Source organism: Candoia aspera, chromosome 12 (assembly GCF_035149785.1).
Source record: "Candoia aspera isolate rCanAsp1 chromosome 12, rCanAsp1.hap2, whole genome shotgun sequence".
Lineage (NCBI taxonomy): Eukaryota > Metazoa > Chordata > Lepidosauria > Squamata > Boidae > Candoia > Candoia aspera.
This window is the reverse complement of record NC_086164.1, coordinates 19,197,544-19,218,864: the sequence shown is the minus strand read 5'-3', so window position 1 is coordinate 19,218,864 and position 21,321 is coordinate 19,197,544. Positions and strand designations below refer to the sequence as shown.

The window sequence follows — 21,321 nt, the reverse complement described above, 5'->3', positions numbered from 1 at the left end:
TCTCCTCTGAGATTGCTTTTATGCCTTACGGGGACAATCCCTGCTCTCAGATCCCTGTTGTTAGTTTCTGTGATTTCTGCACAATTAAAAGAAGGCTGGAAATGTAGAGTGGTGAAAAGGTTGGGCCAGTGTTTCTCAACCGTGGCAACTTTATGAGGTGAGGACTTCAACTCCCAGAATTCCCCAGCCAGCCATGAGAGTTCCTGACAATGCCCTTGGAATGTCTGTATCTCTCTGCTGGAAGGAGTTACACCTGAGTAGACCTGCCCAGTGCAGGCAGGCATGCTGAGCCATTCCAGGACAGGGGAACTGTCTTGGCCAAGCTGTTTCACAAAGGCGGGGAATTCAGTCTCAGATGCAAGCTGATGCTCCTTGCGCGCCGCGTTCCTGTCCTCTGCAGGAGGCTGGGGCTGAATTATATCTGCGGGCTGCTTGCTCTGGGAAGGCATTTCTTTAAAAGGGGGACCTACACTGTTTGCCTTGTCCCATCTGTCCCATGCATGTGTTTCCGTTGCCAAAGCTGTCAGCCTAGCGCAGCTTTGCTAAGAATAGCCTGCGCCATTTTAAATGCCATCTGCAAGAAATGCTGTTTACTTCTTTGGAAGATTGGGGTGCAGAGGCTGTTGGGAGTGGGTTGTCACACACACAGGAACAGGAGCATTCGAGACACACAAACCCACACTCGTCTTTTTTCTAAGTTATTACTATGTTTAATGCTACAGTGCTTTTTAAGTAAAAAAATTGCGCTTATTTCTAATGTACGTATGTATGTATATTGACCTTAGGTTAACAAGCTATGTATCAATTTCTATACAGAGCTTTCTATATGGAGCTTTTTTCAGTTTTTTCCCCTCCTCCCCTCCCTCCCTGATTCACGCATGTGCTCTTCATCAGCACTGTGATGTGCTCGCTCTGTTAGACAGCTTTGCTACTTTTACTTCTGAGGTTTGCTTGTAGGAAAGAGGGAAAAATAACTCTTTCTGCAGGTTCTTGGACTTCCAGCCCCTGGTTAAGCTTTCCTTTCCTTTCCTGGTCTGGAGCTGGCTTTTTCCAGCAGCCAGTCCATTCTGCAGATCTCTCTTTTCTTTTATATATAATTTTTATTGAAAGTTTTTACATAATTAAAAGATAAACAAGAACAAATGCAGAAAAATAGAAAAAGGAAAAAGTGCTAGAAACAGAGAAAGAGAGAAAAGAAAAAAGTTAAAGATGCAGCCTCTGATCTTCTTTACAGCAGTTACAAACTTTTATCAATTCTCCCCCTTTAGAACTACATTATACAGTCCCTTCTTCCCCTATTCAGCCCCTTTTAATCAGCAAACCCAGAAATCACCAGTTCATTTTTATCCATTTTCAGCAAAAAGTCCACAAAAGGTTGCAGATCTCGCTTTCTGATCCTGCCTGCTCCTGTGGCTCTTGGGCTGCAGATTCCTTCTCCAACTGAGCCTGGTTCACCCAGCAGTGTCCAGCAACCTCCCCCAGTACACAGTACACCTGGTCCTTGAATATTTGTGTCGAAAAGCAGATGTGCCTGGTCTTGGGTGTTTTAATTCAGCAGGAAGCCATTAGCTGACACTTTGCATGGGTTTGGCAAATAGGCAAGGCAACTCCCCACCCTTTTACCTCAAGACCATTTTACAAGTCAGGGCATCTCACCCTGCTACCAATCCATGGGAATGAAAGGTATCCTCACTTCCTGGGTCCCCAACATGGTAGACCATCTTCCCTTGGCGTCTGTCAGGATTGTATTATTCTGCCACTTTAATTTGTTAATTCATGGTTTTCTGGACAGTGAAGCCCCAGCCCCCAAAGGTCATCTTTATTTCTAAGAATGCTTCTGGGCCGACCTGTATCCAAGAGGTTTTCTTAGTTAAATTGAGAGGATGCTGCAGCTGTTATTTTGCTTGGAAGGGCAAAGGGGGAGATAAAGAGGAGGGATAGAGTATCTGTGCAGAGGAGGGCTGTAAAGAGGGAAATGTAAATGACCCCCCAAGTCATCTGTCTTTGGACAAATGAGGTTGGGGGATTTGGCGTGATGACCTCGTTGCAGCCACGTTCAGGAGAAGGTCCCAGACTCTGCCCAGTGGCCAAACTATGTTAGGGATCCCTGGCAGAGATGGACCTTCTGCCATGAACTCTGGCATGTAACTCTGAGTGAGTTGCCATGCTTCAGCTTCATCATCCCTGCAGGGTTCTTGTGAATGGAAGTTAACACTTTGCAGCATGCTGCCAAGGCTCGGCTGCAGATCACCGTCAGAAAGGAATGTGGGAATCAGAACCAGGGACTCTCCTTGGCTGTCTGGCCTCCTGTTTGGGGAGGCCTTTGGGCAACAGTTGAGCCCTCCAAGGGATCTGTCCCTTTGGCACTGGTTTACAGTGGGTTGGAGCCAAGTGAAAAACCTGTAGGAAGCCATTTTGCATCAGAGATTTTTCTCCCATTCTCAGAAAAATGAGTATTTTGCAGAGGCCTCTCTAAATATTCTCCACCAACTTGGGGGTGAAAAAATAATGTCTGGATCCTTCTGAAAGGCTCTGTTGACACATGCTTAACCAGTGGTGTGCTGGTAAAAGTTTAACAACCAGCATTGTCGTTTTCATTGCCTTGTTGCATCATTAGCTGTGGAACAGCTGATCGGTGTGCTAAGTGTTGTGGGTTGGTTTTGCTCTCAGCTGCTGGAAAAATTCTAGAAAATTTAACAATCTGCTCCTGTGAGCTGGTACAAACCAGCTCTAGCATGCCACTGTGTTTAACCCAGTTAGTTACAAACCTGGTAGATGCAATAGACAACATCCAGACTTTGGTTTGTTTTAAACATGGTGTATATGTGTGTGAGAGTAAGTTGTGCATACTCAACTTATTTGATTCATTCATGGTTCTGTGTATTGTATGAACCCAGGAAACAGGCTAATTCAGTAATCAGGCTAAGCTAATGTAGTGTGCCCAGAATTGGAGGCAGTATTCAAGGACCTGTTAGGATAGAGTGAAAATATTGTTTACTCTCTCTGCAAACTCATCAGATCCCTCTCCATACCCAATTGTAACCAAACTTAGGTGCATTCCTCTGTATTCTTTGGTGTGACTTCCAATCAGGTTCTGATATTAAATGTTAAAACCCTTTGGGATAATTTTATTGTTTTATTACATTTATGTATGTATGTATGTAGATAGATAGATAGATGTGTGTGTCTGTATTGTATGGGCATTTTATATTGCTATTTTAAAGTCCATATTACCCGGGTTGCTATTTTTAATCTTTTTCTGTTGTTACTGTTGTATATGTGTGGCCTGAGCAAGCCCCTTAGCATATTTTGATTTCATATTGTCTTTTGGGCAAAATTATGTACTTTTCCTAATTATTGGGATTAGGATATTGTCAGTTTAGTTTTGGATATTTTGGATATTTGAATACTAATTTCCTTGTGCTGGTTAATGATCGCAATGAAGACGACTACAAAGCTATTACAAATTTTGGCACTTCCTTTTTCCCCTTACTGTCCAACTTCTGCAAAGTATGATGCCTAGTAAAGGCTGCGTGGGAATAACATTTCGAAAGCAAATGAAGACTCCCTCTCTTCTCTTTACTGCAGGCTTGGTCCACTGACTCCCTGCCAAGATGCCGTTGGTGAAGCGGAATATCGAGCCCCGCCATCTTTGCCGGGGGGCCCTTCCCGATGGGGTGACCAGTGAGTTGGAGTGTGTGACCAACAGCACTTTGGCTGCCATCATTAAACAGCTGGGAAGCCTCAGTAAGTGGGCAGGTTTCACACATCTTCCTCATGCCCCATGTTAGTCGAACCAGGCAGAATTCGGTTGCGGCTCAGTTGGGTGGGCTGGCTGATGCCCTCAAAGGCAGAGACCAGCATCAGCATAAGTGTTTCTCGAGCACCTTGAAGATGTGTGGACTTCAACTCCCAGAATTCCCCAGCCAGGTATGAATTCTGGGAGTTGAAGTCCACATATCTTCAAGCTGCCAAAGTTGAGGAATGCTGATCAGAATGACATTGACAGATTAGCTCGGCGGCCTGAAAGCATCAGAATGAAACCTAGAAGAAGAGAAAGGCAGATTTCTGTTTTTAGGAAAGTTAAATCAAATGTGCAGATGGAAGCTGGAAAGACTGCCTTGGCCAGGGGCATGTGAGAAGGGCCCTTTCTCATATTTCTGCAGGAGGATATTGTTAGTCTGTAGTGGCAGGACGTCAGGAGTCTGGTAACACCTTTTCCAACTAACACCTTTTACTTAAAGGCAGAAGCTTTCATGACAAATTGGAATGGATTCAGAGAATGGCTTGCGGGGCTCATCAAGGGAATGAGGAGGAGAAAATGGGGAAAGTGTCTTGAGATGAGACAACTGAGGGCAGATACAGCACTTTTCAAGTACTTCGAGGGATGTCGGTCCTGTTCTGTGTGGCCCCAGAAGACAGGACTCAACAATGGTCTTGAATTACAGGAAGGCAGAACCTAGTTCAGTGTTTCTCAGTCTCAGCCACTTTAAGATGTGTGGACTTCAACTCCCAGAATTCCCCAGCCAGCATAGGCTGGCTCAGGAATTCTGGGAGTTGAAGTCCACACATCTTAAAGTGGCTGAGATTGAGAAACATGGGTCTAGTTCAACCTTAAGGAAACATGTTCTAATGGTGAGAACAATTTGAGAGTGGAACCAATGACCACAGAGGGTGGCAGCCTCCCTTTTGCTGAACCTCTTTCAGTTGGGCTGCTTTAATTTAGAGATCTAGGAAGTTGGGCTCAAGGGTCTCAAAGCCCCTTTCAACTCCACAGTCCCACAAATCTACAATTGGAGAGCTGGAAGTGTACGATAGGATGCTTCCAGCTGGAAGTCAATTATCTTCTTCCATCTTCACTTCCTTGAGAATTTTCGGTGGTGAGGAAATACATAGATCAGGGTTCCTCAACCAGGGTTCCGTGGCACCCTCGGGTTCCGTGAGAGGTCACTAGGATTTCCCTGGGAGATCATGGTTTATTTTGAAAAATTATTTCGAATTTGGGCAGCTTCACATTAAAGAGGTAAGTTTCATTCTTTATTTTTAGTTTAAGAACACTGTGAGCGCGAATAGACAAGCCTCCCCATGGAACGAATAGAATAATTTGGTAACTTCCGGTCTATCTTTGAGCCTGAATGTGCAGGGGTTCCCTGAGGCCCGGAAGATACTTCAAGGGTTCCTCTGGGGTCAAAAAGTTGAGAACAGCTGATAGAGATGAAGGAGCTGTAAGGCATTATGGTGGCACAGAACCTGAAGCTTCAGGTGCAGCACTGAATAAGATTATTTGCTTGTCTATCCTATTTAATGGGTTAAAGATCTCATGGCTGCATCCATCCAGCACACTAAGCAGGATTGATTTTACATGGGGGTTTAGTGAATCAGTGTTGGGTGAGTTTAGGATTTGATACCTTATGGCTGTGAACATTGAGAAATGGCAAAGCCGACCAGTTGATAAAGAATTTTTAGAAAGACTTGAAGCCTTATATGGGCTTTTTGTTGAAAGAAGAAAATACTGAATGATTTATGGATTTGGGAATTAAAAAGGATCAAATAGGAAGGGGAAAGAAAAAGATGGTAATCACTTGATAGAAAGATGGGTGAAAGTCATAATTCTCTGTTTTCTTTTTTTCTTTCTTTTTCTTATTTTCTGTATGTTTGATTCTTCTTTTAATTTTGTATACTTGTATAGAAAAATTCTAATAATAATAATAATAATAATAATAATAATAATAATAATAATAATAATAGACTGTGAACATTGAGGAAATTGGATAATTCAGGAACCAGGTTAAGTGTTTTCTGTGAAGGCAGCCACTGGGGAGCAGTAGAAAATGGCAGTTACTCTTAGATTCAGATTGGACCTCTGAGGAAACAGGATACTTTGCCATCTAGACTATTGATTGGACACTGCACGAAAATGATGTTTTTAACATTTTCATCAGAAGGGCTGGAAAAAGAAGAAGCTAGATTTTTGTCCCTATCCAAAATACTTATCAAAAATTCTCAGCAGCTTAAACCCATTTTAAGGCAGAATATGAAAGCATGGCTGCTTAATATTATTTGGAAAGTACACACAGAATCATTTGCCTTTTTCCCAAAATTGGGGAGGCATCTAGAGGAGGCCTATGTAATGAGTGTGTGCAGGACATGAGACATGACAATTATTTCCCATCTGATTTGGTTAAAAAAAAATCACCTTTGCACTTTTCTTCAGTGCTATACATTATTTTGATCCCTTTCCTTGGGCAAAGTAATGTGGCCAACAGCAGGTTGTCACAACTGAATTTTGTGCTTTCCCAGGGACAGGAAATTGCTCCATTAGGTCTGTCAAATGGGTCAAAATCCAAGACCAAACTGGAGTTGTTTATATTGATTGGGCAAAACCTTTTCCTCTGCTAAATTTATCATTTCTGCTTGTATTGATTAATTATCTGCAAAGCCAACATTTGAAGGTCAACTGTTATTTCTCCCTTCATTGGAGGCTGATTCATATGGCTTCCTCCATTGTAGAGTGCAAAGAGGTGATCCTGTGCCTTGGAAACACAGATACCCAGAGGAGAATCATCTCTAGAGAGAATTGGTGAACACCAAGGATGTCTGCTGGGATCCTACCCCACCTAAAATTCATTTCATTAATATTACCTTAATTTAAAAAAGGAATGGAAACATGTAGCAAAGGACAGTCCAATTTCTAGCATCATGTTTATTAGCATAAATACCTCAAGGACAAAAATCAGCATTCCTTGGGGGTTACCTTGAACCCAATGCTTTCTGTAGAATGCATGCAATTTCCCAGAAAAAAATACCACAGGGAACCAAATTGGAAGAGAGCATCCAAGAGGGGACAGATTAATGGCAAGGAGTATCCTCCTGTTTGTCTTCTAGTAAATGGGTATTACGGACTAGACCATGCCCACCAGAACTGTCATTTTGTGAGGATTTTCATAATATCCCCCCAAATTCAAAAAGATTGGGGAACAACTAAGCTTGGGAAACCTTGGTGCAGTTTCTAAGGCCAAAGCACATGACACATGCAGGTTTGCAGAAGAATAGAAAGATTTATCACCCATCATATCTTGCTGAAGTACAGCTTCCATCATTCCTTGACGTTGGTTGGAACTGATGTGAATTGTATTTCAGGAATCCCTGGGGGATCACAGTTTCCCCATCCGTTCTCTAGAATTTGGGCTCTTCCAGTTGTGAAGCTGGCTAGGAACTTTGGGTGACTGGCAGGCAATCCAGTCTGGGATTATCTGGGTTGGAAAGACCACAAGGTGCAAAACAGTGACCCAAGGAAGCTGAGGTTGCATCACATATAACGTTTTCCACTTTGCTAAATTAGGAAGAGTTTAGTTTTTCTAAAAATTGCTTTGTCTAGTGTATGGTTTACACAATTTTCACGTGCTTCTGAAGATGGAAAAAAACTGCTACTGATCTTTGGCAATCATGCCATTGACGTTCAGCAGCGCGGTTAGATTTCTGGGCCTGAGGTAGTCCTGGAGCAGCAGGCAGCCCACCTGGGATTTAAGGAAAGTCGTTCACCCAGCACATGCCTTGTAGAATTCATTTCTGTAGGATGAAGTGATAACCTAGTGGCCTATGCGGTTTTAAAAGAGAAGGAGAGAGAGTCATGGAAAATAGCTTTTAGTGTATGGCCAGGGTGCCTACTTCCCTCTGAACACCAGTTTCTAGGGGAAAACCTCTAGAAAGGACTATTACCCCACAGTGTTAACTCTTGTGTGCGTGCTTTCCTGGGGTATCTGATTGGCTGACGAGAGTAATCACTAGTCCAAACTGGGAACAGTACTTGGCCATGGATACTGGCCAGAACATCACACCCTTATTTTTTTTATTATTGATTAGTAATTGTTCAAGATATAATTAAGACACACAATGTAGAATATAAGACCAACAGTTCTCCTTCCAGTTTCCCTAAATCCTTTTTGAAGGCTATCTCTCTCTCTGCAGGCCCAAAACAGGCTTCTCTTTTAACACGTTCTTTCAGGCCGACATGCTGAAGATATTTTTGGAGAACTGTTCAACGAAGCCAATAGTTTCTATATGCGGATGAACTCCTTGCAGGAACGGGTGGATCTTCTGGTGATCAAGGTTACTCAGCTGGACTCCACAGTGGAAGAAGGTACTGAGAATCAAGTTGAATATATTTCTGTCCTTCCTTCCTTCCTTCCTTCCTTCCTTCCTTCCTTCCTTCCTTCCTTCCTTCCTTCCTTCCTTCCTTCCTTCCTTCCCCTCTCTCTCTCTCTCCCCCCTTGCCTTGTCATGATGAACAAGTGTATCCAAGGGCATGACTTTCTTCACTGCCTATTGTATAGAGACTTTCAGAGTATGCTTATTTTCCCACTGCTGATTCAATGCCTACTTATTATTTTCTGGCAAAGATGCCTTTCTGTGTGGTTGTGTGCAAAATCCAACTAGCTTTGATGGACAGTAGATGCTGATCAGACCTGTAGCACTTTTGCCCTTCTTCTCACTCCAACTTCTAGGGATTTATTTAGCCTTAATGTCGGAGATGTATTTTTTCCTTAACTTTCTGGATAGCATACAACATAATATTATTATATTTTTATGTTTGATAATTCTTTGTGCTTCCCACCTTATGCTGATTAAAGACCAGTTATTAATAAAATCAAATTTAAAATTATTTGATAAATGTGTTAATACCTTGCATCAACCACTCAGCATGTTTTGCAGGGAGCAGTGCTTGTGTGTGAGAGAGAGCGCATGTGTGGGTGCATGAGAGAGGATCGTGAGCGTATCCTTAAGTGTATCTGGTTTGTGTATTCCAGTCTCCCTGCAGGATATCAACATGCGGAAAGCGTTCAAGAGTTCTACCATTCAGAACCAGCAGGTTGTGTCGCGCAATTCTATCCCCAATCCTGTGATGGAGATGTACCAGCGTTGCGATAAGCCTCCGCCCCTGAATATCCTCACTCCGTACAGGTAGAGCAAGGGGACATCTGCCTGTGCCTCTGCGGCCATTCTGTGGCTTAAGCGGGAAGGAATTTGGTCAGGGATGGGCTGGGGGTTGGGGCCGGAAAAGAAGCATTTCTTTGCAACTGAGATGCCCACAGAGGAAGGTCCAGGAAAGCATTGGGGGTGGACTCCAGCAATCTTCAAAGGTTTATTACCGATTTATAATTTTAAATATGACAAGGGTGGGAATGATGAAAGAAACAAGTGGAGAATTATTGCTTAAAACCTCTTGCACTGAAACTCTCTCTCTCTTTATGAACTAAACTACTTTCTGTTCTTCCCCAAATTGCAAGAAAGAAGTACTCTTTCTGCACAAAACCTAGGACACAATAACACTATAAAAATGGGACTTGCAGGATGCTGCAACTCAGTGTTCTTCCAGGATTCCACCCTCCCCTCCCCTCCCCTCCAGCATTCATGCAACATTCCTTTTGAGATGCTCAATCTTCACTGGGTTATTGGGGGAGACCCTGGAAAAAGATTTTACCACTTTGACATTTTTTTATTTTTTATTTTATTTATTTATCACCCCCACACGGGGGACCCTGGGCGACACACAGGGGACCCTGTGTATTATTTTCCTCCTCCTCCTCCTGAGTCTGTGATTTTCTCTTTGTTTGGAGCTATTTTGACTACTTTAACATCAAGCTCCCAGGGGAGTGAAATTCCTCTTAGTATATATGATGATGAAAATGTTCGGTTGCAAAAACAATGTTCTTTTTACAGTATTCCTTTTTCGAAAATCCCGCCCTTATTCTAAGAAGCTAGGAGCAGTACCTAAGGTTCCCTGCCTGCTTCACTTCATTGAACTTCGCACGGAAAGGACTGAACCAATCCTTTCGTGCTGCATCACCTATCATGCTGCGTCTCTACTCATATGACTGTTTACAAAACTGCTATTAAGAAGTAACTCTCTCCCTCTTCTTCTTCTTGCTCTTTCTTGCCCTCCGTCCTTCCAACTTTCCTGCTTCAGAGATGATAAGAAAGATGGCTTAAAATTCTACACTGACCCATCGTATTTCTTTAACCTGTGGAAAGAGAAGATGTTGCAAGCCACAGAGGACAAGAGGAAAGAGAAGCGCAGGCAGAAGGTAAAAACATCTACAGAACCTGTAATTTGTGGCCTAGATGCAGATAAACTTCCATCCAGAAATAAGAGAAGACAGCAAGATTTTTTTCATCTTTTTTTTTTTTTTACAAATAAAATAAGTGGGTCCTTCCAAATTTCCTTTCCCATTCCCACTCCAGTTGTAGGGTCCTGCATCTACAGTTATTCATCCAGCCCAAAGGTACCACAGCAGGGATGGGGGCGAGGGGATTCCCAAAGGTTCCTTCAGTGAGGGCAGGCACAGTGTAAACTGGGATTTCTTAACCAGGGTTCTGCAAGAGGTCCCCAGGGGTTCCCTGGGAGAGCATGATTTATTTAAAAAATCATTTCAAATTTGGGCAACTTCGAAAGAGATAATTCCATTCTTTATTTTCAGTTTAAGAACACTGTTAATGCATATATAAGGCCTACCCATGAACTGAATATAATAATTTTGTTACTTCTGGCCTGTGTTTGAGCCTGAATGGGCAGGGGTTCCTTCCCTGAAGCCTGAAAAATATTTCAAGGGTTCCTCCAGGGTCAAAAGGCTGAGAAAGGCTGTTCTGTAATTGGGGTGGAGGGGACTCGCCCCTGGATTTTGGAGCAGGCAGCCCCCCCGCCCCAGCCCTTTGGATTCCTCTGAGTTGGGGGGAGTGGGCTGTGCTGATGGGGCCTTTCCTTCTCCCCTGTCCCACCCCTCCAGGAGCAGCGACTTGTTGAGGATTCCACTCGGGAGGTGAAGAAAGTGCGGAAGGCGCGCAACCGGCGGCTGGAGTGGAACATGATGGCTTATGATAAGGAATTCCGACCGGATAACAGGTTCTCACCATCCCCATATCACATGGCTTCATCGGAAGGATCACTATCCCCAGATAATAGGCAGGTTCTGTGGATGACACACCTCGCTTGGCCTCCCTCCGTTGCTTTCGCTGCCTTGTGTTGCTTCGGTTTGTTGTTTTGGCTTTGCCCTGGATGGACTTTCAGTGGCTTTCGGCATGCCTGTATGGAAAAGAGCACCTGTTTCGGCTAGTTGCAGGGTCAGGGAAATCAGTGCCTTTGGTTTTTTGAATGAGGAATCGCAATCTTGGCCACTCAGGGGCTGCTGAATGGTGGTGTGGGCTTGGCTGGATTGACATGGTGCTGAGCTGAGCAGTTAGTTGCACCATTTGGAAGATAATGGAATTGTCTTTGCACCATCCTTGCTGCATGCTTCCCCTCTATCTTCCCCTTCCCCTTCTCTTCTCCTGTCCTCTTTCTCCCTCTCTCCATCTCACTCTCCACTCTCCTCTTCCTCTTCCTCTTCCTTGTCTCCCTTCTCCTCCTCTTCCTTTTCCTTTTCCTTTTCCTTTCCCATGCTTGCACATTTCAACAATATGGCTTTTTACGCACTGTACCAAAGCATTGGTTCCAAGAGGTGATAGGTACCATCATATCCCTCCCATCAATTTGGTCCTCTGCTCATCCCCACTCCCTGCCCTCCAGGCCACAACCTCTTGGTGTTTTTGTCTGCAACAGATCTTATGCATCCGATGTAGCTGATCATTCCTACCCAGCCAGTCCTAACCATCCTGGTCAGCAGTTAATGGCTCCAGCCTCACATCTGGCCACCGAGAACAAAGAGGTGGTGCTGGTGGCCAGTCAGGTCCAAGAGCACATCTTCAGGCCCTCAGCAGTGGGAAGCAGGCAGAACAGCCTCAACCGGGTACAGCAACCCCATGTGCCACAGCCACCTGAAACCATGTTAAATGGACCGAGGCCTCAGATAATCAAGGATTATGGGTATGGATTCTTGCCTGCTTTCTTTTGTCTGTTAGTCATGACTTTCTCCTTAAGTAGGAAGAGTTGGGTGCTTTCTGAAGCTACCAGGTTGAACAATGCCTATGTCATGCTCCCAGATCAAACGTTCCCAAACATGTGATCACTCGCACACATGAATGAAGTCACCACATGTTGAAACTTGTGAGTAGGTAGAGGTGGGAGGGGCATGCCAGAAATGTGAAAGCATAAACAGAGCCTGTGCTGTGTGGTGACGTATCTACACCTGCATCCGTTGGGCTCTTTCCCCTTCATGTAAATACCATCTATGACCAACATGTTAAAAGACTCGACATTCCCTCTTGCTAAGAAAACACTGAGATCTTTAGAAACTGGAGTAATTGTTACCGATCTTGTGCTCATAAATACCAGTTGACATTTTTTTAATCCTCGAACCTGCACCTTCCTCATCTAGCTTCATTAACCACCACCCTATTTTCCCTAGTTATAAACTAACCCATCCACAGAAAGGATGCAAATCCAAATCTTCTCTTTGCCAAACAATTCTTGTTGCCTTTTTGCATGGATGCAGAATTTGCTCTTTCTTTGACTATTTGAAAGGGTTACCTTCCAATGTATTGATTGGCCAATGGAAAAAAAATGATGGAGTGTACAGGATAAGACAGTAATGAACACAAAAAGCTTCTGCGTGCTTTTTTCTCTACCGGCTTCTTCTGACCACTGCTCCAGACAAGGACCTGTTCCTCTTCCGTGATGATGCCTCATCTTGAGAATTGCAACACGTTTTGGCTCAGCGTGAATTTACAGGAATGTAGATTTGCAGTGATATGAAGACAGGGCTTTTTCAGTTGAGAAGCAGTTGCTATGAGGAGTCTTCAAGCATTTCCGTGTGCCAAGGCTAAGCAGAATGGCTGCATTTGAATTTTCATTATTTCTTCTTTTTCTTATTACAAAGGTTTTCCCTTCAGTTTCCACATCAATTTGTCATTGGCACAAAAACAGTTAGGAATTTTTATAAGCTTTTGTTCGGACATGACGCATTGGTACAGTCTGGACTGTACTATTTTCTTGGTACAGGTATTTTTTGGAAAGTCTTTCCCTAATGTAATGTGATTTTCTGTTGATGTTGCTTTCCTTTTGTACATTTTTATGTCCCTTTTCTCCAATACATGATTTTTTACAGCTTGAGGCTATTTTTTTTTTAATGTTACAAATTGCTTCACAAAATTTGGTGAACTGTGTATCATTGGTATATTGATTTAGGATATTGATTTATTTGTTTGTTTGTTTATTTTTCAAATTTTATCACTACCCATCTTCCCCAAAAAGAGGGACCCTGGGAGGTTATATTTGAACACAATAGGTTTTATTAAAATGTGAATTGAATTATTTCCTCAGCCAACCTAGCCCTAATTTCTCGTGAGGCTTGCTTCTATATTAGATTGTCTAGTAAGTGCTGGTGAGGCATTGTATTTCTACATTCCTTTTGACATGGAATTAAAAAATGTCTCCCATTCTGCAAGTAATTTAATGTTATATTATTCTACAGCTTGAACTGGCAGCTTCCTCGCTGTTCCTTCTGCTTCTAACTGATTCATTTTCAATATAGTCATGTCATTATTGATAAATGGATCCCACAATTACCCCTTAATTATTCCATTTCCTTTTCTTAGCAGAATTTCAATTATTAGTTTCTGCCCAATTTAAATTGTTCTTTTTACTGTAGAAAGGTGCCCATAAGCTGAGAGAGAGGGAAGGAGAATGTAAGAGAATGCATGGAAGAGTCATTTTTGGCGAGATGGGTGGCCATATAAATGGGATTAATAAATAAATAATGAATAATAAGGCTCCTTTCTCCGATTGTGCTAAACAAGACACAATTACAGGGATGTAGAACCTAAGGGGGAATCTTCCCATTAAAGGTAGAACAATTTAAAAGCCTCAGTAATGTAGTTGAACCTCACACAATAAGCTAGTGTGTGGCAATTTAAGACCAAGTCAATTCTGGGGGGGAAAAAAAGACAACAAAGACTACAGGAATGTCAAGAGCTGGACTTTCACTTCACTTTCACTTTATTGTTGCACTCATCTGGGTAGAATTGATATCCAAAGTTATGACTTCAACAGATGCTTCTGTATCACTTGGCCTTTCACTGCAGTGTTCCAGTCGGCACTATTTTTTTCGTACCTCATCTCTCCATCTTACAGGAGGCTGTCCAAGTGAACCTGTGTAGTGGCAGGACCACTGCCATGTCACTTTTTGTGTCTACCTATTGTCAGGGAAGAGAATCAGTTTGGTATAGCAGTTATGGCACCCATTTAGAAACTGGGACAGTATAAGTTCTCACTCTGCCCTGGGCCCAGAGCCAGTTGGGGGACCTCGGGCCAGTCACTCTCAACCCCAGGAAGAAGGTAATGGCAACACACTTTTGTAAGTCTTGCCCAGAAGACTGCACAGACTTGTCCATATGTCAGCCCTAGAAGTAGACCAGACTAAGAAACCAATGCCATATAGGTCAAGACTACTTTTATTGTAACAGCTCTAGAAACAGAATCTCACAAGTCTGAATGTGCTTCCCCTTCCCTCCCTGTATCCTTGTGTGAACTAGGGAGGAGCTTGTCTGAGATGTTTCTTCAAGTTACTGTCTTTGACTGGGTTCAGGCCCCTCTGACCAGTGCCTTGGTGGTGGCTCTTCCTCCTGGCCTTCAAGGCCATTCCACCTTCCCTCTACACGATGTAATCACCGGGAGTCAAGACTGGCTTGAAGGCACACACACACAAAGGGAGAAGTGCAATGTGTCCTGCCCATTTATATTCCCATTTTGATGCTGCTGTTACAACGTGGATCGCATTGGACTCTGCCAAATATGAGTAAAAGATAGCAATTCCATGCTAGATACTATCAAAAAAGTAAATGCGTAGGTCTTCAGGACCACGGACAGAGGTCTGAACTGGAGCTGTAGACAAAGAGGCTTGGTGGAGTTCAGAATATTTCCTTTTCTTATGCTTTCAAGCTCCTAATTGGAAGGTGTCCAAGTGCAAAGCACATATATGAACTACCCATGACATTCATGTGCAGAGAAATGACTTCTTGCAGGAAAAAAACCCCCTTGCCTTGTTTTGGTTAGAGCACCCCCTGAGATCATTATCTTGTGGGTGCAAAAGACAACAGTGTATTTTAAGATAAGCTATAGTCCCTGGACCACATGAACATGGAAACTGCCCTGACATTTATTTTCCTTGTCTGGAGAATAAAGAAGGAAATATTAGAACAGATCTCAGTGTTCATTGATTATGTGGCATGGAAGTGCATCGGTTGCATGAAACGAAAAGCTTTAAAGGACAGTCAGTTGATTTAGAAAGCCTGAACCTTGCCTTAAAAAGCTTCATCTCTGAATTAACTTCAAGGAAATGGAGTGATCCAAATCTGGGGTGCAGAAAGGAATTCAGTCAGCTAAGGTTATTTCATAGGAGCCGCAAGGCTAGTTATAAGTGCGAGTCTTCCCCAGATAAAAGTAATATTGTTTTACCAATCTGAAATGTTATTTTTGCAAACATTCCTGAACCTGGTGGCCTCCAAAACATTGGCACCTTCAGGGAGGGGCAAATGACATCATGATATCATTGTACAAATGACTCACACTACATCAATGACATAATTGGTGTGATCATATAATGTCATGTATTTTGCCTTGCAGAAGCTAGAAAGAGCAAAAGAGCATGCTGAGAAGGTGTGGGGCTTTAATCACCTGTTTGCAGCTGCCATCTTGACTCTTTTGACCCCCCAGGTGCTGCCCCACCTGCCCAGCAAAAAGACAAAGGAAGTTGAGGAAAGAGCACTTCCAGAACCATCTCTCAGTTTGTCTTCTGGTTCTGGGATGTCATGTGATTGGTGGACCACACCCCTAGACAGCCCCCTCCCTTTAAATGCCTTTGTTTTGATGGGATTAAAGCTGAAAATGACTTGGCTCTGGTGAGCTTTCTGGGAGGGGGTCCTGGCTCTGAATCTTGGCCTCGGATCAGGGCTGGCTTCAAACTCCTTTCTTCCCTCTCTCTTTGCAGCCCCCAGCCTGTGCCGTTGGCTGACTACTTTGTGCCGCCTGCTCCGCCGCCCCCGCCCCCAGTCATACCCTCTGCTCAAACGGCCTTTGATAGCCCCATCTCGGCCCCTCCGGCCATGGCAGCCAATGCCGCCAGTTCCGTCACCCATGCCCCCTACGCCCCCACCCCACCACCAGCTCTGCCCTGCCCCTATTCTGCCTCTCCCCCCCAGACTGGCCCCATGGGGCCTCCTGCTGCACCTCCCCCCCCTCCCCCTGGACCCCCCACCATTTCAGCCTCCCCGGCACACTCGGCCTCCCCGCCCACCATGATGGTGGAACCCCGGAAGCCGCCGGTCCCCCTGATTCCAATGACCGATGCCAGGAGTGACCTGCTTGCCGCGATCCGCAGGGGTGAGTGTGCCCTCTCATCCCTTGGCTTTACCGATGAGCTGGACATCCCTGCAGAGTTTGAGTTGACACTCTTTGCGATCCTGGCTTTCTGTCAGGGAGTCAACATGGTTAGTAAAGGAAACCAAATCACCCCTTCCCCGGAACAAGGGAAACAGAGATCAGATCAGCTGTGAGTCCACAGTTCCCTTCTTCACTTTGCCTTGCTGAGTGTCCTGTTGTCCTTGGGTGGGGTCGGCAGGTGGAGCCATCTTCACATCCCATGCTAGCGTTGAGGGAGATGTGGTGATGGCCCTTCATGGCTAGCAAAAGCCTCAAAGGAAGTGGTGGAATGATGATGTCATGTACCTGTCCCCCAAGTACAATGATTGTGTGAAACAAAAAGCTTTAAAGGACCTTGCCTGGAAAAGCTTCATCTCTGAATTAATGTTTCCAAAGTATGCTAGAAACTCACAGCAAATGCACCAGACAAGTGTTTCTCAACCTTTTTTTGCCTCTGGTTCCCTTCCGATCTTGCTTTTCACCTGTGGCCCCCTTGTCCAGGTCCCATTACTGGATAAGGACATGTAACTGGTGTGCTTTCTGGTGTCAACAAGGCAGTATTTGCAGTATTATACACTTTGCTTTTCTGTGGCCCCCTTGGCAACTGCTCTACCCCCCCTCCCCGTTGCACGTTTTTCGCCTGTGGCCCCTCTGAAATATCCTAGGGCCCCAGTTGGGGACCGCTGCACTAGGCCAAGGCATCATACAAGGGATAAACCCAGCCAGAGCCTTCAGATAGCATAATATGCAGCACTAGGTCAGTTTGTGCCCAGGACCTGCTTCCTTCTGCTGACCTCAAGAAAAATCTTTCTTTGCAACTTCAGGAATTCAGCTGCGCAAGGTCCAAGAGCAGTGGGAGCAGGAAGCCAAGAAAGAGCCGGTGGGGAATGACGTGGCCACGATCCTCTCCCGCAGGATCGCTGTGGAATACAGCGAATCAGATGACGACTCCGAATTGGATGAGAACGAGTGGTCGGATTGAGGAAGGGGCATGAGGGCTGCCTTTGGAGCAGTAGAGGGGGGAGGTCTCCCAGGTTTTCCCTGCCACCTTTCTGCAACGAGGGCCAGGCAACGCGGCGTCATGGCAGGTGAACCACAGCTGCTTCCAGCAGCTCGTCTTCAGGAGCTTTGCTTTCGTGCCATGTTGTGTTGTTGAAAATGTTTTAAGGTGGCCTCTTTGTGGGCAAATGGGCATTAGTGACACTTGTCTTTTGAAATGCACGGTTGGGGTGGGGGTGGGGGAGGAGAACGGCCTTCTCCCAATTTTTCCCAGTTGTGAAAATGACGTTTGAATTTTTCAACGTGCTGGAAAAATGAAACAACCTCCCCTTATCTTAAACAATACAAGGAGGGGGCTCTTTGCAGTAATGAAGTTCATTCTTGCTCAAGATTACAGCCTGGGAATGACAGATTTAGGGAGCAATCATTTAGAGACAATGGGAATAATTTAAGTAAATGCACTTTCTAGAGAGAAATTTCACCAGAAAGCATGGAAGGGAACGGGGAAGAGGGACGTCCCTCTGTGAAAAATCCAATAATGTTGATTCCTAAGTTAGAAGAATGTAAATTACTCCTAAGATTTTCTCCATTGCTTCCAGCGTTTTCAATCAAGCTCCAGAAAGTAAATCAACTGGGACAAATTGGTAGCACTTTACATGGGAGGGGGAAAAAAGGATGACAGCAGACGTCAGCCTTCCCCAACCTGCTGATAATAATCCCCAGCCCACGAAGTCATTGGCTGTGCAATCTGCAGATCTGAATCCAACCCATCCTTAGGACCTCACCTTGGGTTATGATGGCATAGGATTCCATGAACCATATTCTACTTTGCCAGCCGTATTACGGCCAGTAAGAAGAGCTTGGGCCTTGCTGCTGCTGGCAAAGACAAGACAAGCTCAGCAAGAGAAGGCAATAGTTGGGCAACAGACAAGCAACCCCAGTTCAGATGTGATCAAGGGAGTTTGAGAACAGATCCCAGATTAGCAGCCATTGGAGGAGATGAATAAGCATCACAAGACCTTTTGACTCTATTTATGGACAAACTAAATCACCTGCCCTCCTGAAGAATATTCTGACTATTCTTCTCTTAGTGGGGAGATATTTGTTTGCCCACTTTGGTAATCTTTCATCCAGGTGACAGTGTGGATAGTGAGCCATGAAAGTTTCTAAGAATAAGTGTTTCAAACATCCTAGAGATCAATAATATCTGGCCAGTAATTAATTTACTGAGTTATTGTGTATTCTGATATATAGCTAATTTTTCTCAATGTTGCAGTGGAGAAAAATGCCCAATTCCCTTCTCTTTTCTCTCCCCATTTCCATAATTGTGAAAAACTAGAAACATGAATACTATGATATCCAGAAAAAAGTCTGCAAAATAATGATTGGAAAATTCCGATTTGAGCTGATATATCGAAATACGATAAACAGTCATCCATCACAAAAAGAGCAGGATGGTTTAGGTACTTCTCTTCCTTCCAGAAAGATGCTAAGCATGTACTTTCCCCCCTGGTTTAATCATCCTAAGGTCCTTGCGCAGCCTTGCAAATTAAAATTTCCCACCGAAGTAAGTTGATATTCGCACACCTTTCATAGGTATCTAATTTCATAGTTGTGCCTATTTGGAAGTAAGTTCTATTGAGTTTCATTGGGCTTACACTCACTAAATGTACATAGGATTGTAACTGTAATTTTTTAAACCTAACAGTACTTGGCAGTGAACGAAAACAAGTGCCAATTACTCTGTCTTAAGATCACTTATTTTTTTAATTAGGTAAATGTTGGGCCATAAACTGCCCCAAGTTAATTGTTATTATCTTTTTGGTTTAATTTTAATGAGATCTGAGGTACAGTTCTGATTTAGAGCTATGTGAGTTTTGAAAAGTCGCTTTAGTATAAGTAGGAGCACAAACCCAGGCCTTTCAGTGGCTCATTAATACAGCTGTGTCTTTTTTTTAGGATTGCACATCTGCTGTAGAGGTTTCCCCACAGTAGCCCCCTACTTAAAGGTGTGGCTGTTTTAATGGATTATTTAAATCCTGGGTTCACACTCAACATATTCTGAAGCAATTTTTGGGCACTGAATTCAAAGCATTGCACAGCCCTATTCTGTATATTCTTTCCTGGGAATAAGCCCCATCAGTCCCAATAGGATTACTTTAGAGTAAAAGAATGCACTGTACCTCCAGAGACATTGCAGGCTTGAGGTTGTTTGATCATCCTTCTTAAATTCTGCCCTCAGATTATAATTAAAGGTATACAGGTAGTCCTTGCTTAACAACTATTCATTTAGTGACAGTTCAGACTACAGGGCTGAAAAAACCGACTTACGACCAGTCCTCACACCTATGACCGTCACAGTGTCCCCGTGGTCAGGTGATCACGGTTTGGGCACTTGGCAACCGGTTCACATTTATGACTGCCACAGTGTCCCGCGGTCATGTGATCACCATTTTCAACCTTCCTGGCCGACTCCTGGCAAGCAAAATCAAAGGGGAACCACGTGATTCGCTTAATGACCATGTGGTTTGCTTAATGCCTGCAGTGATTCGCTTATCGACTGCTGGGTTGGATTTGCTTAATGACTGCTTCACTTAGCAACTAAAATTTCAGTCCCAATTGTGATTGTTAAGCGAGGACTACCTGGACAAGAGTTTGTGTAACATGAAAAGTCTGCTTTCCTCCTTTGACAATCAGGATAAAATGAAGAGTTTCCATGGCTGAGAAGTTTGAAAGAAAATGTCTGTCTCTCAACTTCTGGCATATGCAAGTCTCTTTTTTTATAATGTTAGACACAGTCTAATTTGGTAGTAACTGCCTTTGTCAACCAAGGGAGAACCGCTGAAATTAGATTAACGAGTGCCTGAAGAAAGTTAGTGAAGGCTCTACTGTAGCCCCTCCCAAAATGTAGGTTCCCTATTTCTCCATGCAAGCTGTCCATACCTCCAGAAAGGAATTGGGATCCATGCAGTTTGCACAAGTCCTTCAAGGAACAGATGTATGCACTCGGGGCTTCAACTCCCTGACAGAAGTATTGTGAAAAGTATGCCTCAATATTTTGCCACAAAGCACCATCAGTAAGGGACAGAAGAAGTGGGGAGTGATTTCCAGTGGTGTTCCTCTATTTGCTGGACAGCTGCATTTTAATGCTTTGTTAGTTATGAATGGAATTGGGCTTTCCACATGGATTTTTGAGGCTCTAGGGTTTCCTCTTCTACATTCCCTACTTGAGAAGCAAATATCTGAAGCTTCAGAGTAGACCTCTTGGGGTTGTGGATGGCACAGGTCTTGAAGCCAGAATTGGGCTGAGTCGAATTTCCCATAGTTAGCTTGGTTCTTTGGCCTTCACTGTATCTAGTAGGACGATCAAAAGTGGTAAACATCTTACTAATCTGCGTTATTTGTTGACATTATGAAATACAGCTTTTTCTTGGGTAAGCATTTTGGAGAGCTGGTCCAGGATTCTTACTCTCTGAGTCACTCCACCCTTTCCATTCCTTACTGATCTCTTTTCCATGAGAGCGTTAATGGAAATGCAGTAGAACTTTCCATTGGGTGCAATGTCTTATGTAGCTGCTATCTGCTGAAGACTTCTGACATACTAGTCCCAGCATGTATGGGTTCTGCAGGTGAAGAGTCCTCATATTTTCATTGGCCTATGTATCAAGCCAAAAAGGTGGCATTACCAGGGTCATGCCTCCCTGCATCACTGGTCGCTGCCATCTTCTCAATCCAATCTTCAGAGGATGGAGGAGCTCTTCTTGTCATCCTCACCAGAAAGCAGTGGAGCACTTGCCCATGATAGGGGAATGATGTGTGACTTCCCATCCTCTGCTGATAACTCTCTTCATTGTCAAGGTATTGACAGCAGGATTGGGTAGAGAGGATGGCAGAAGAGTGGGTAGAGAGGGGCAAAGGATCTGTTTTACCTGTAGAACATCCAAGCCTGGCATCTCCAGCAAACAGATGGA

At 44.0% G+C, this 21,321-nt stretch overlaps 1 protein-coding gene across 1 annotated transcript; it reads left to right on the top strand.

The window, feature by feature from the left end:
• The first annotated feature begins 3,614 nt into the window (after positions 1-3,614).
• LOC134504304 (actin-binding protein WASF3-like) lies at positions 3,615-17,407 on the top strand. Its single transcript, XM_063313450.1, has 8 exons — positions 3,615-3,747; positions 8,006-8,140; positions 8,808-8,961; positions 9,968-10,085; positions 10,785-10,960; positions 11,597-11,860; positions 15,921-16,312; positions 17,176-17,407. Exons 1-8 carry the CDS (start codon positions 3,615-3,617, stop codon positions 17,331-17,333), a joined length of 1,530 nt encoding a protein of 509 aa, XP_063169520.1. The 3' UTR covers positions 17,334-17,407.
• The last annotated feature ends 3,914 nt before the right edge of the window (positions 17,408-21,321 follow it).

Coding starts and splice junctions, on each gene's coding strand:
- LOC134504304 (XM_063313450.1), top strand. CDS start 3,615: ATGCCGTTGGTGAAGCGGAATATCGAGCCCCGCCATCTTTGCCGGGGG. Junction 3,748..8,005: donor TAAACAGCTGGGAAGCCTCA/GTAAGTGGGCAG, acceptor ACGTTCTTTCAG/GCCGACATGCTGAAGATATT. Junction 8,962..9,967: donor AATATCCTCACTCCGTACAG/GTAGAGCAAGGG, acceptor TTCCTGCTTCAG/AGATGATAAGAAAGATGGCT.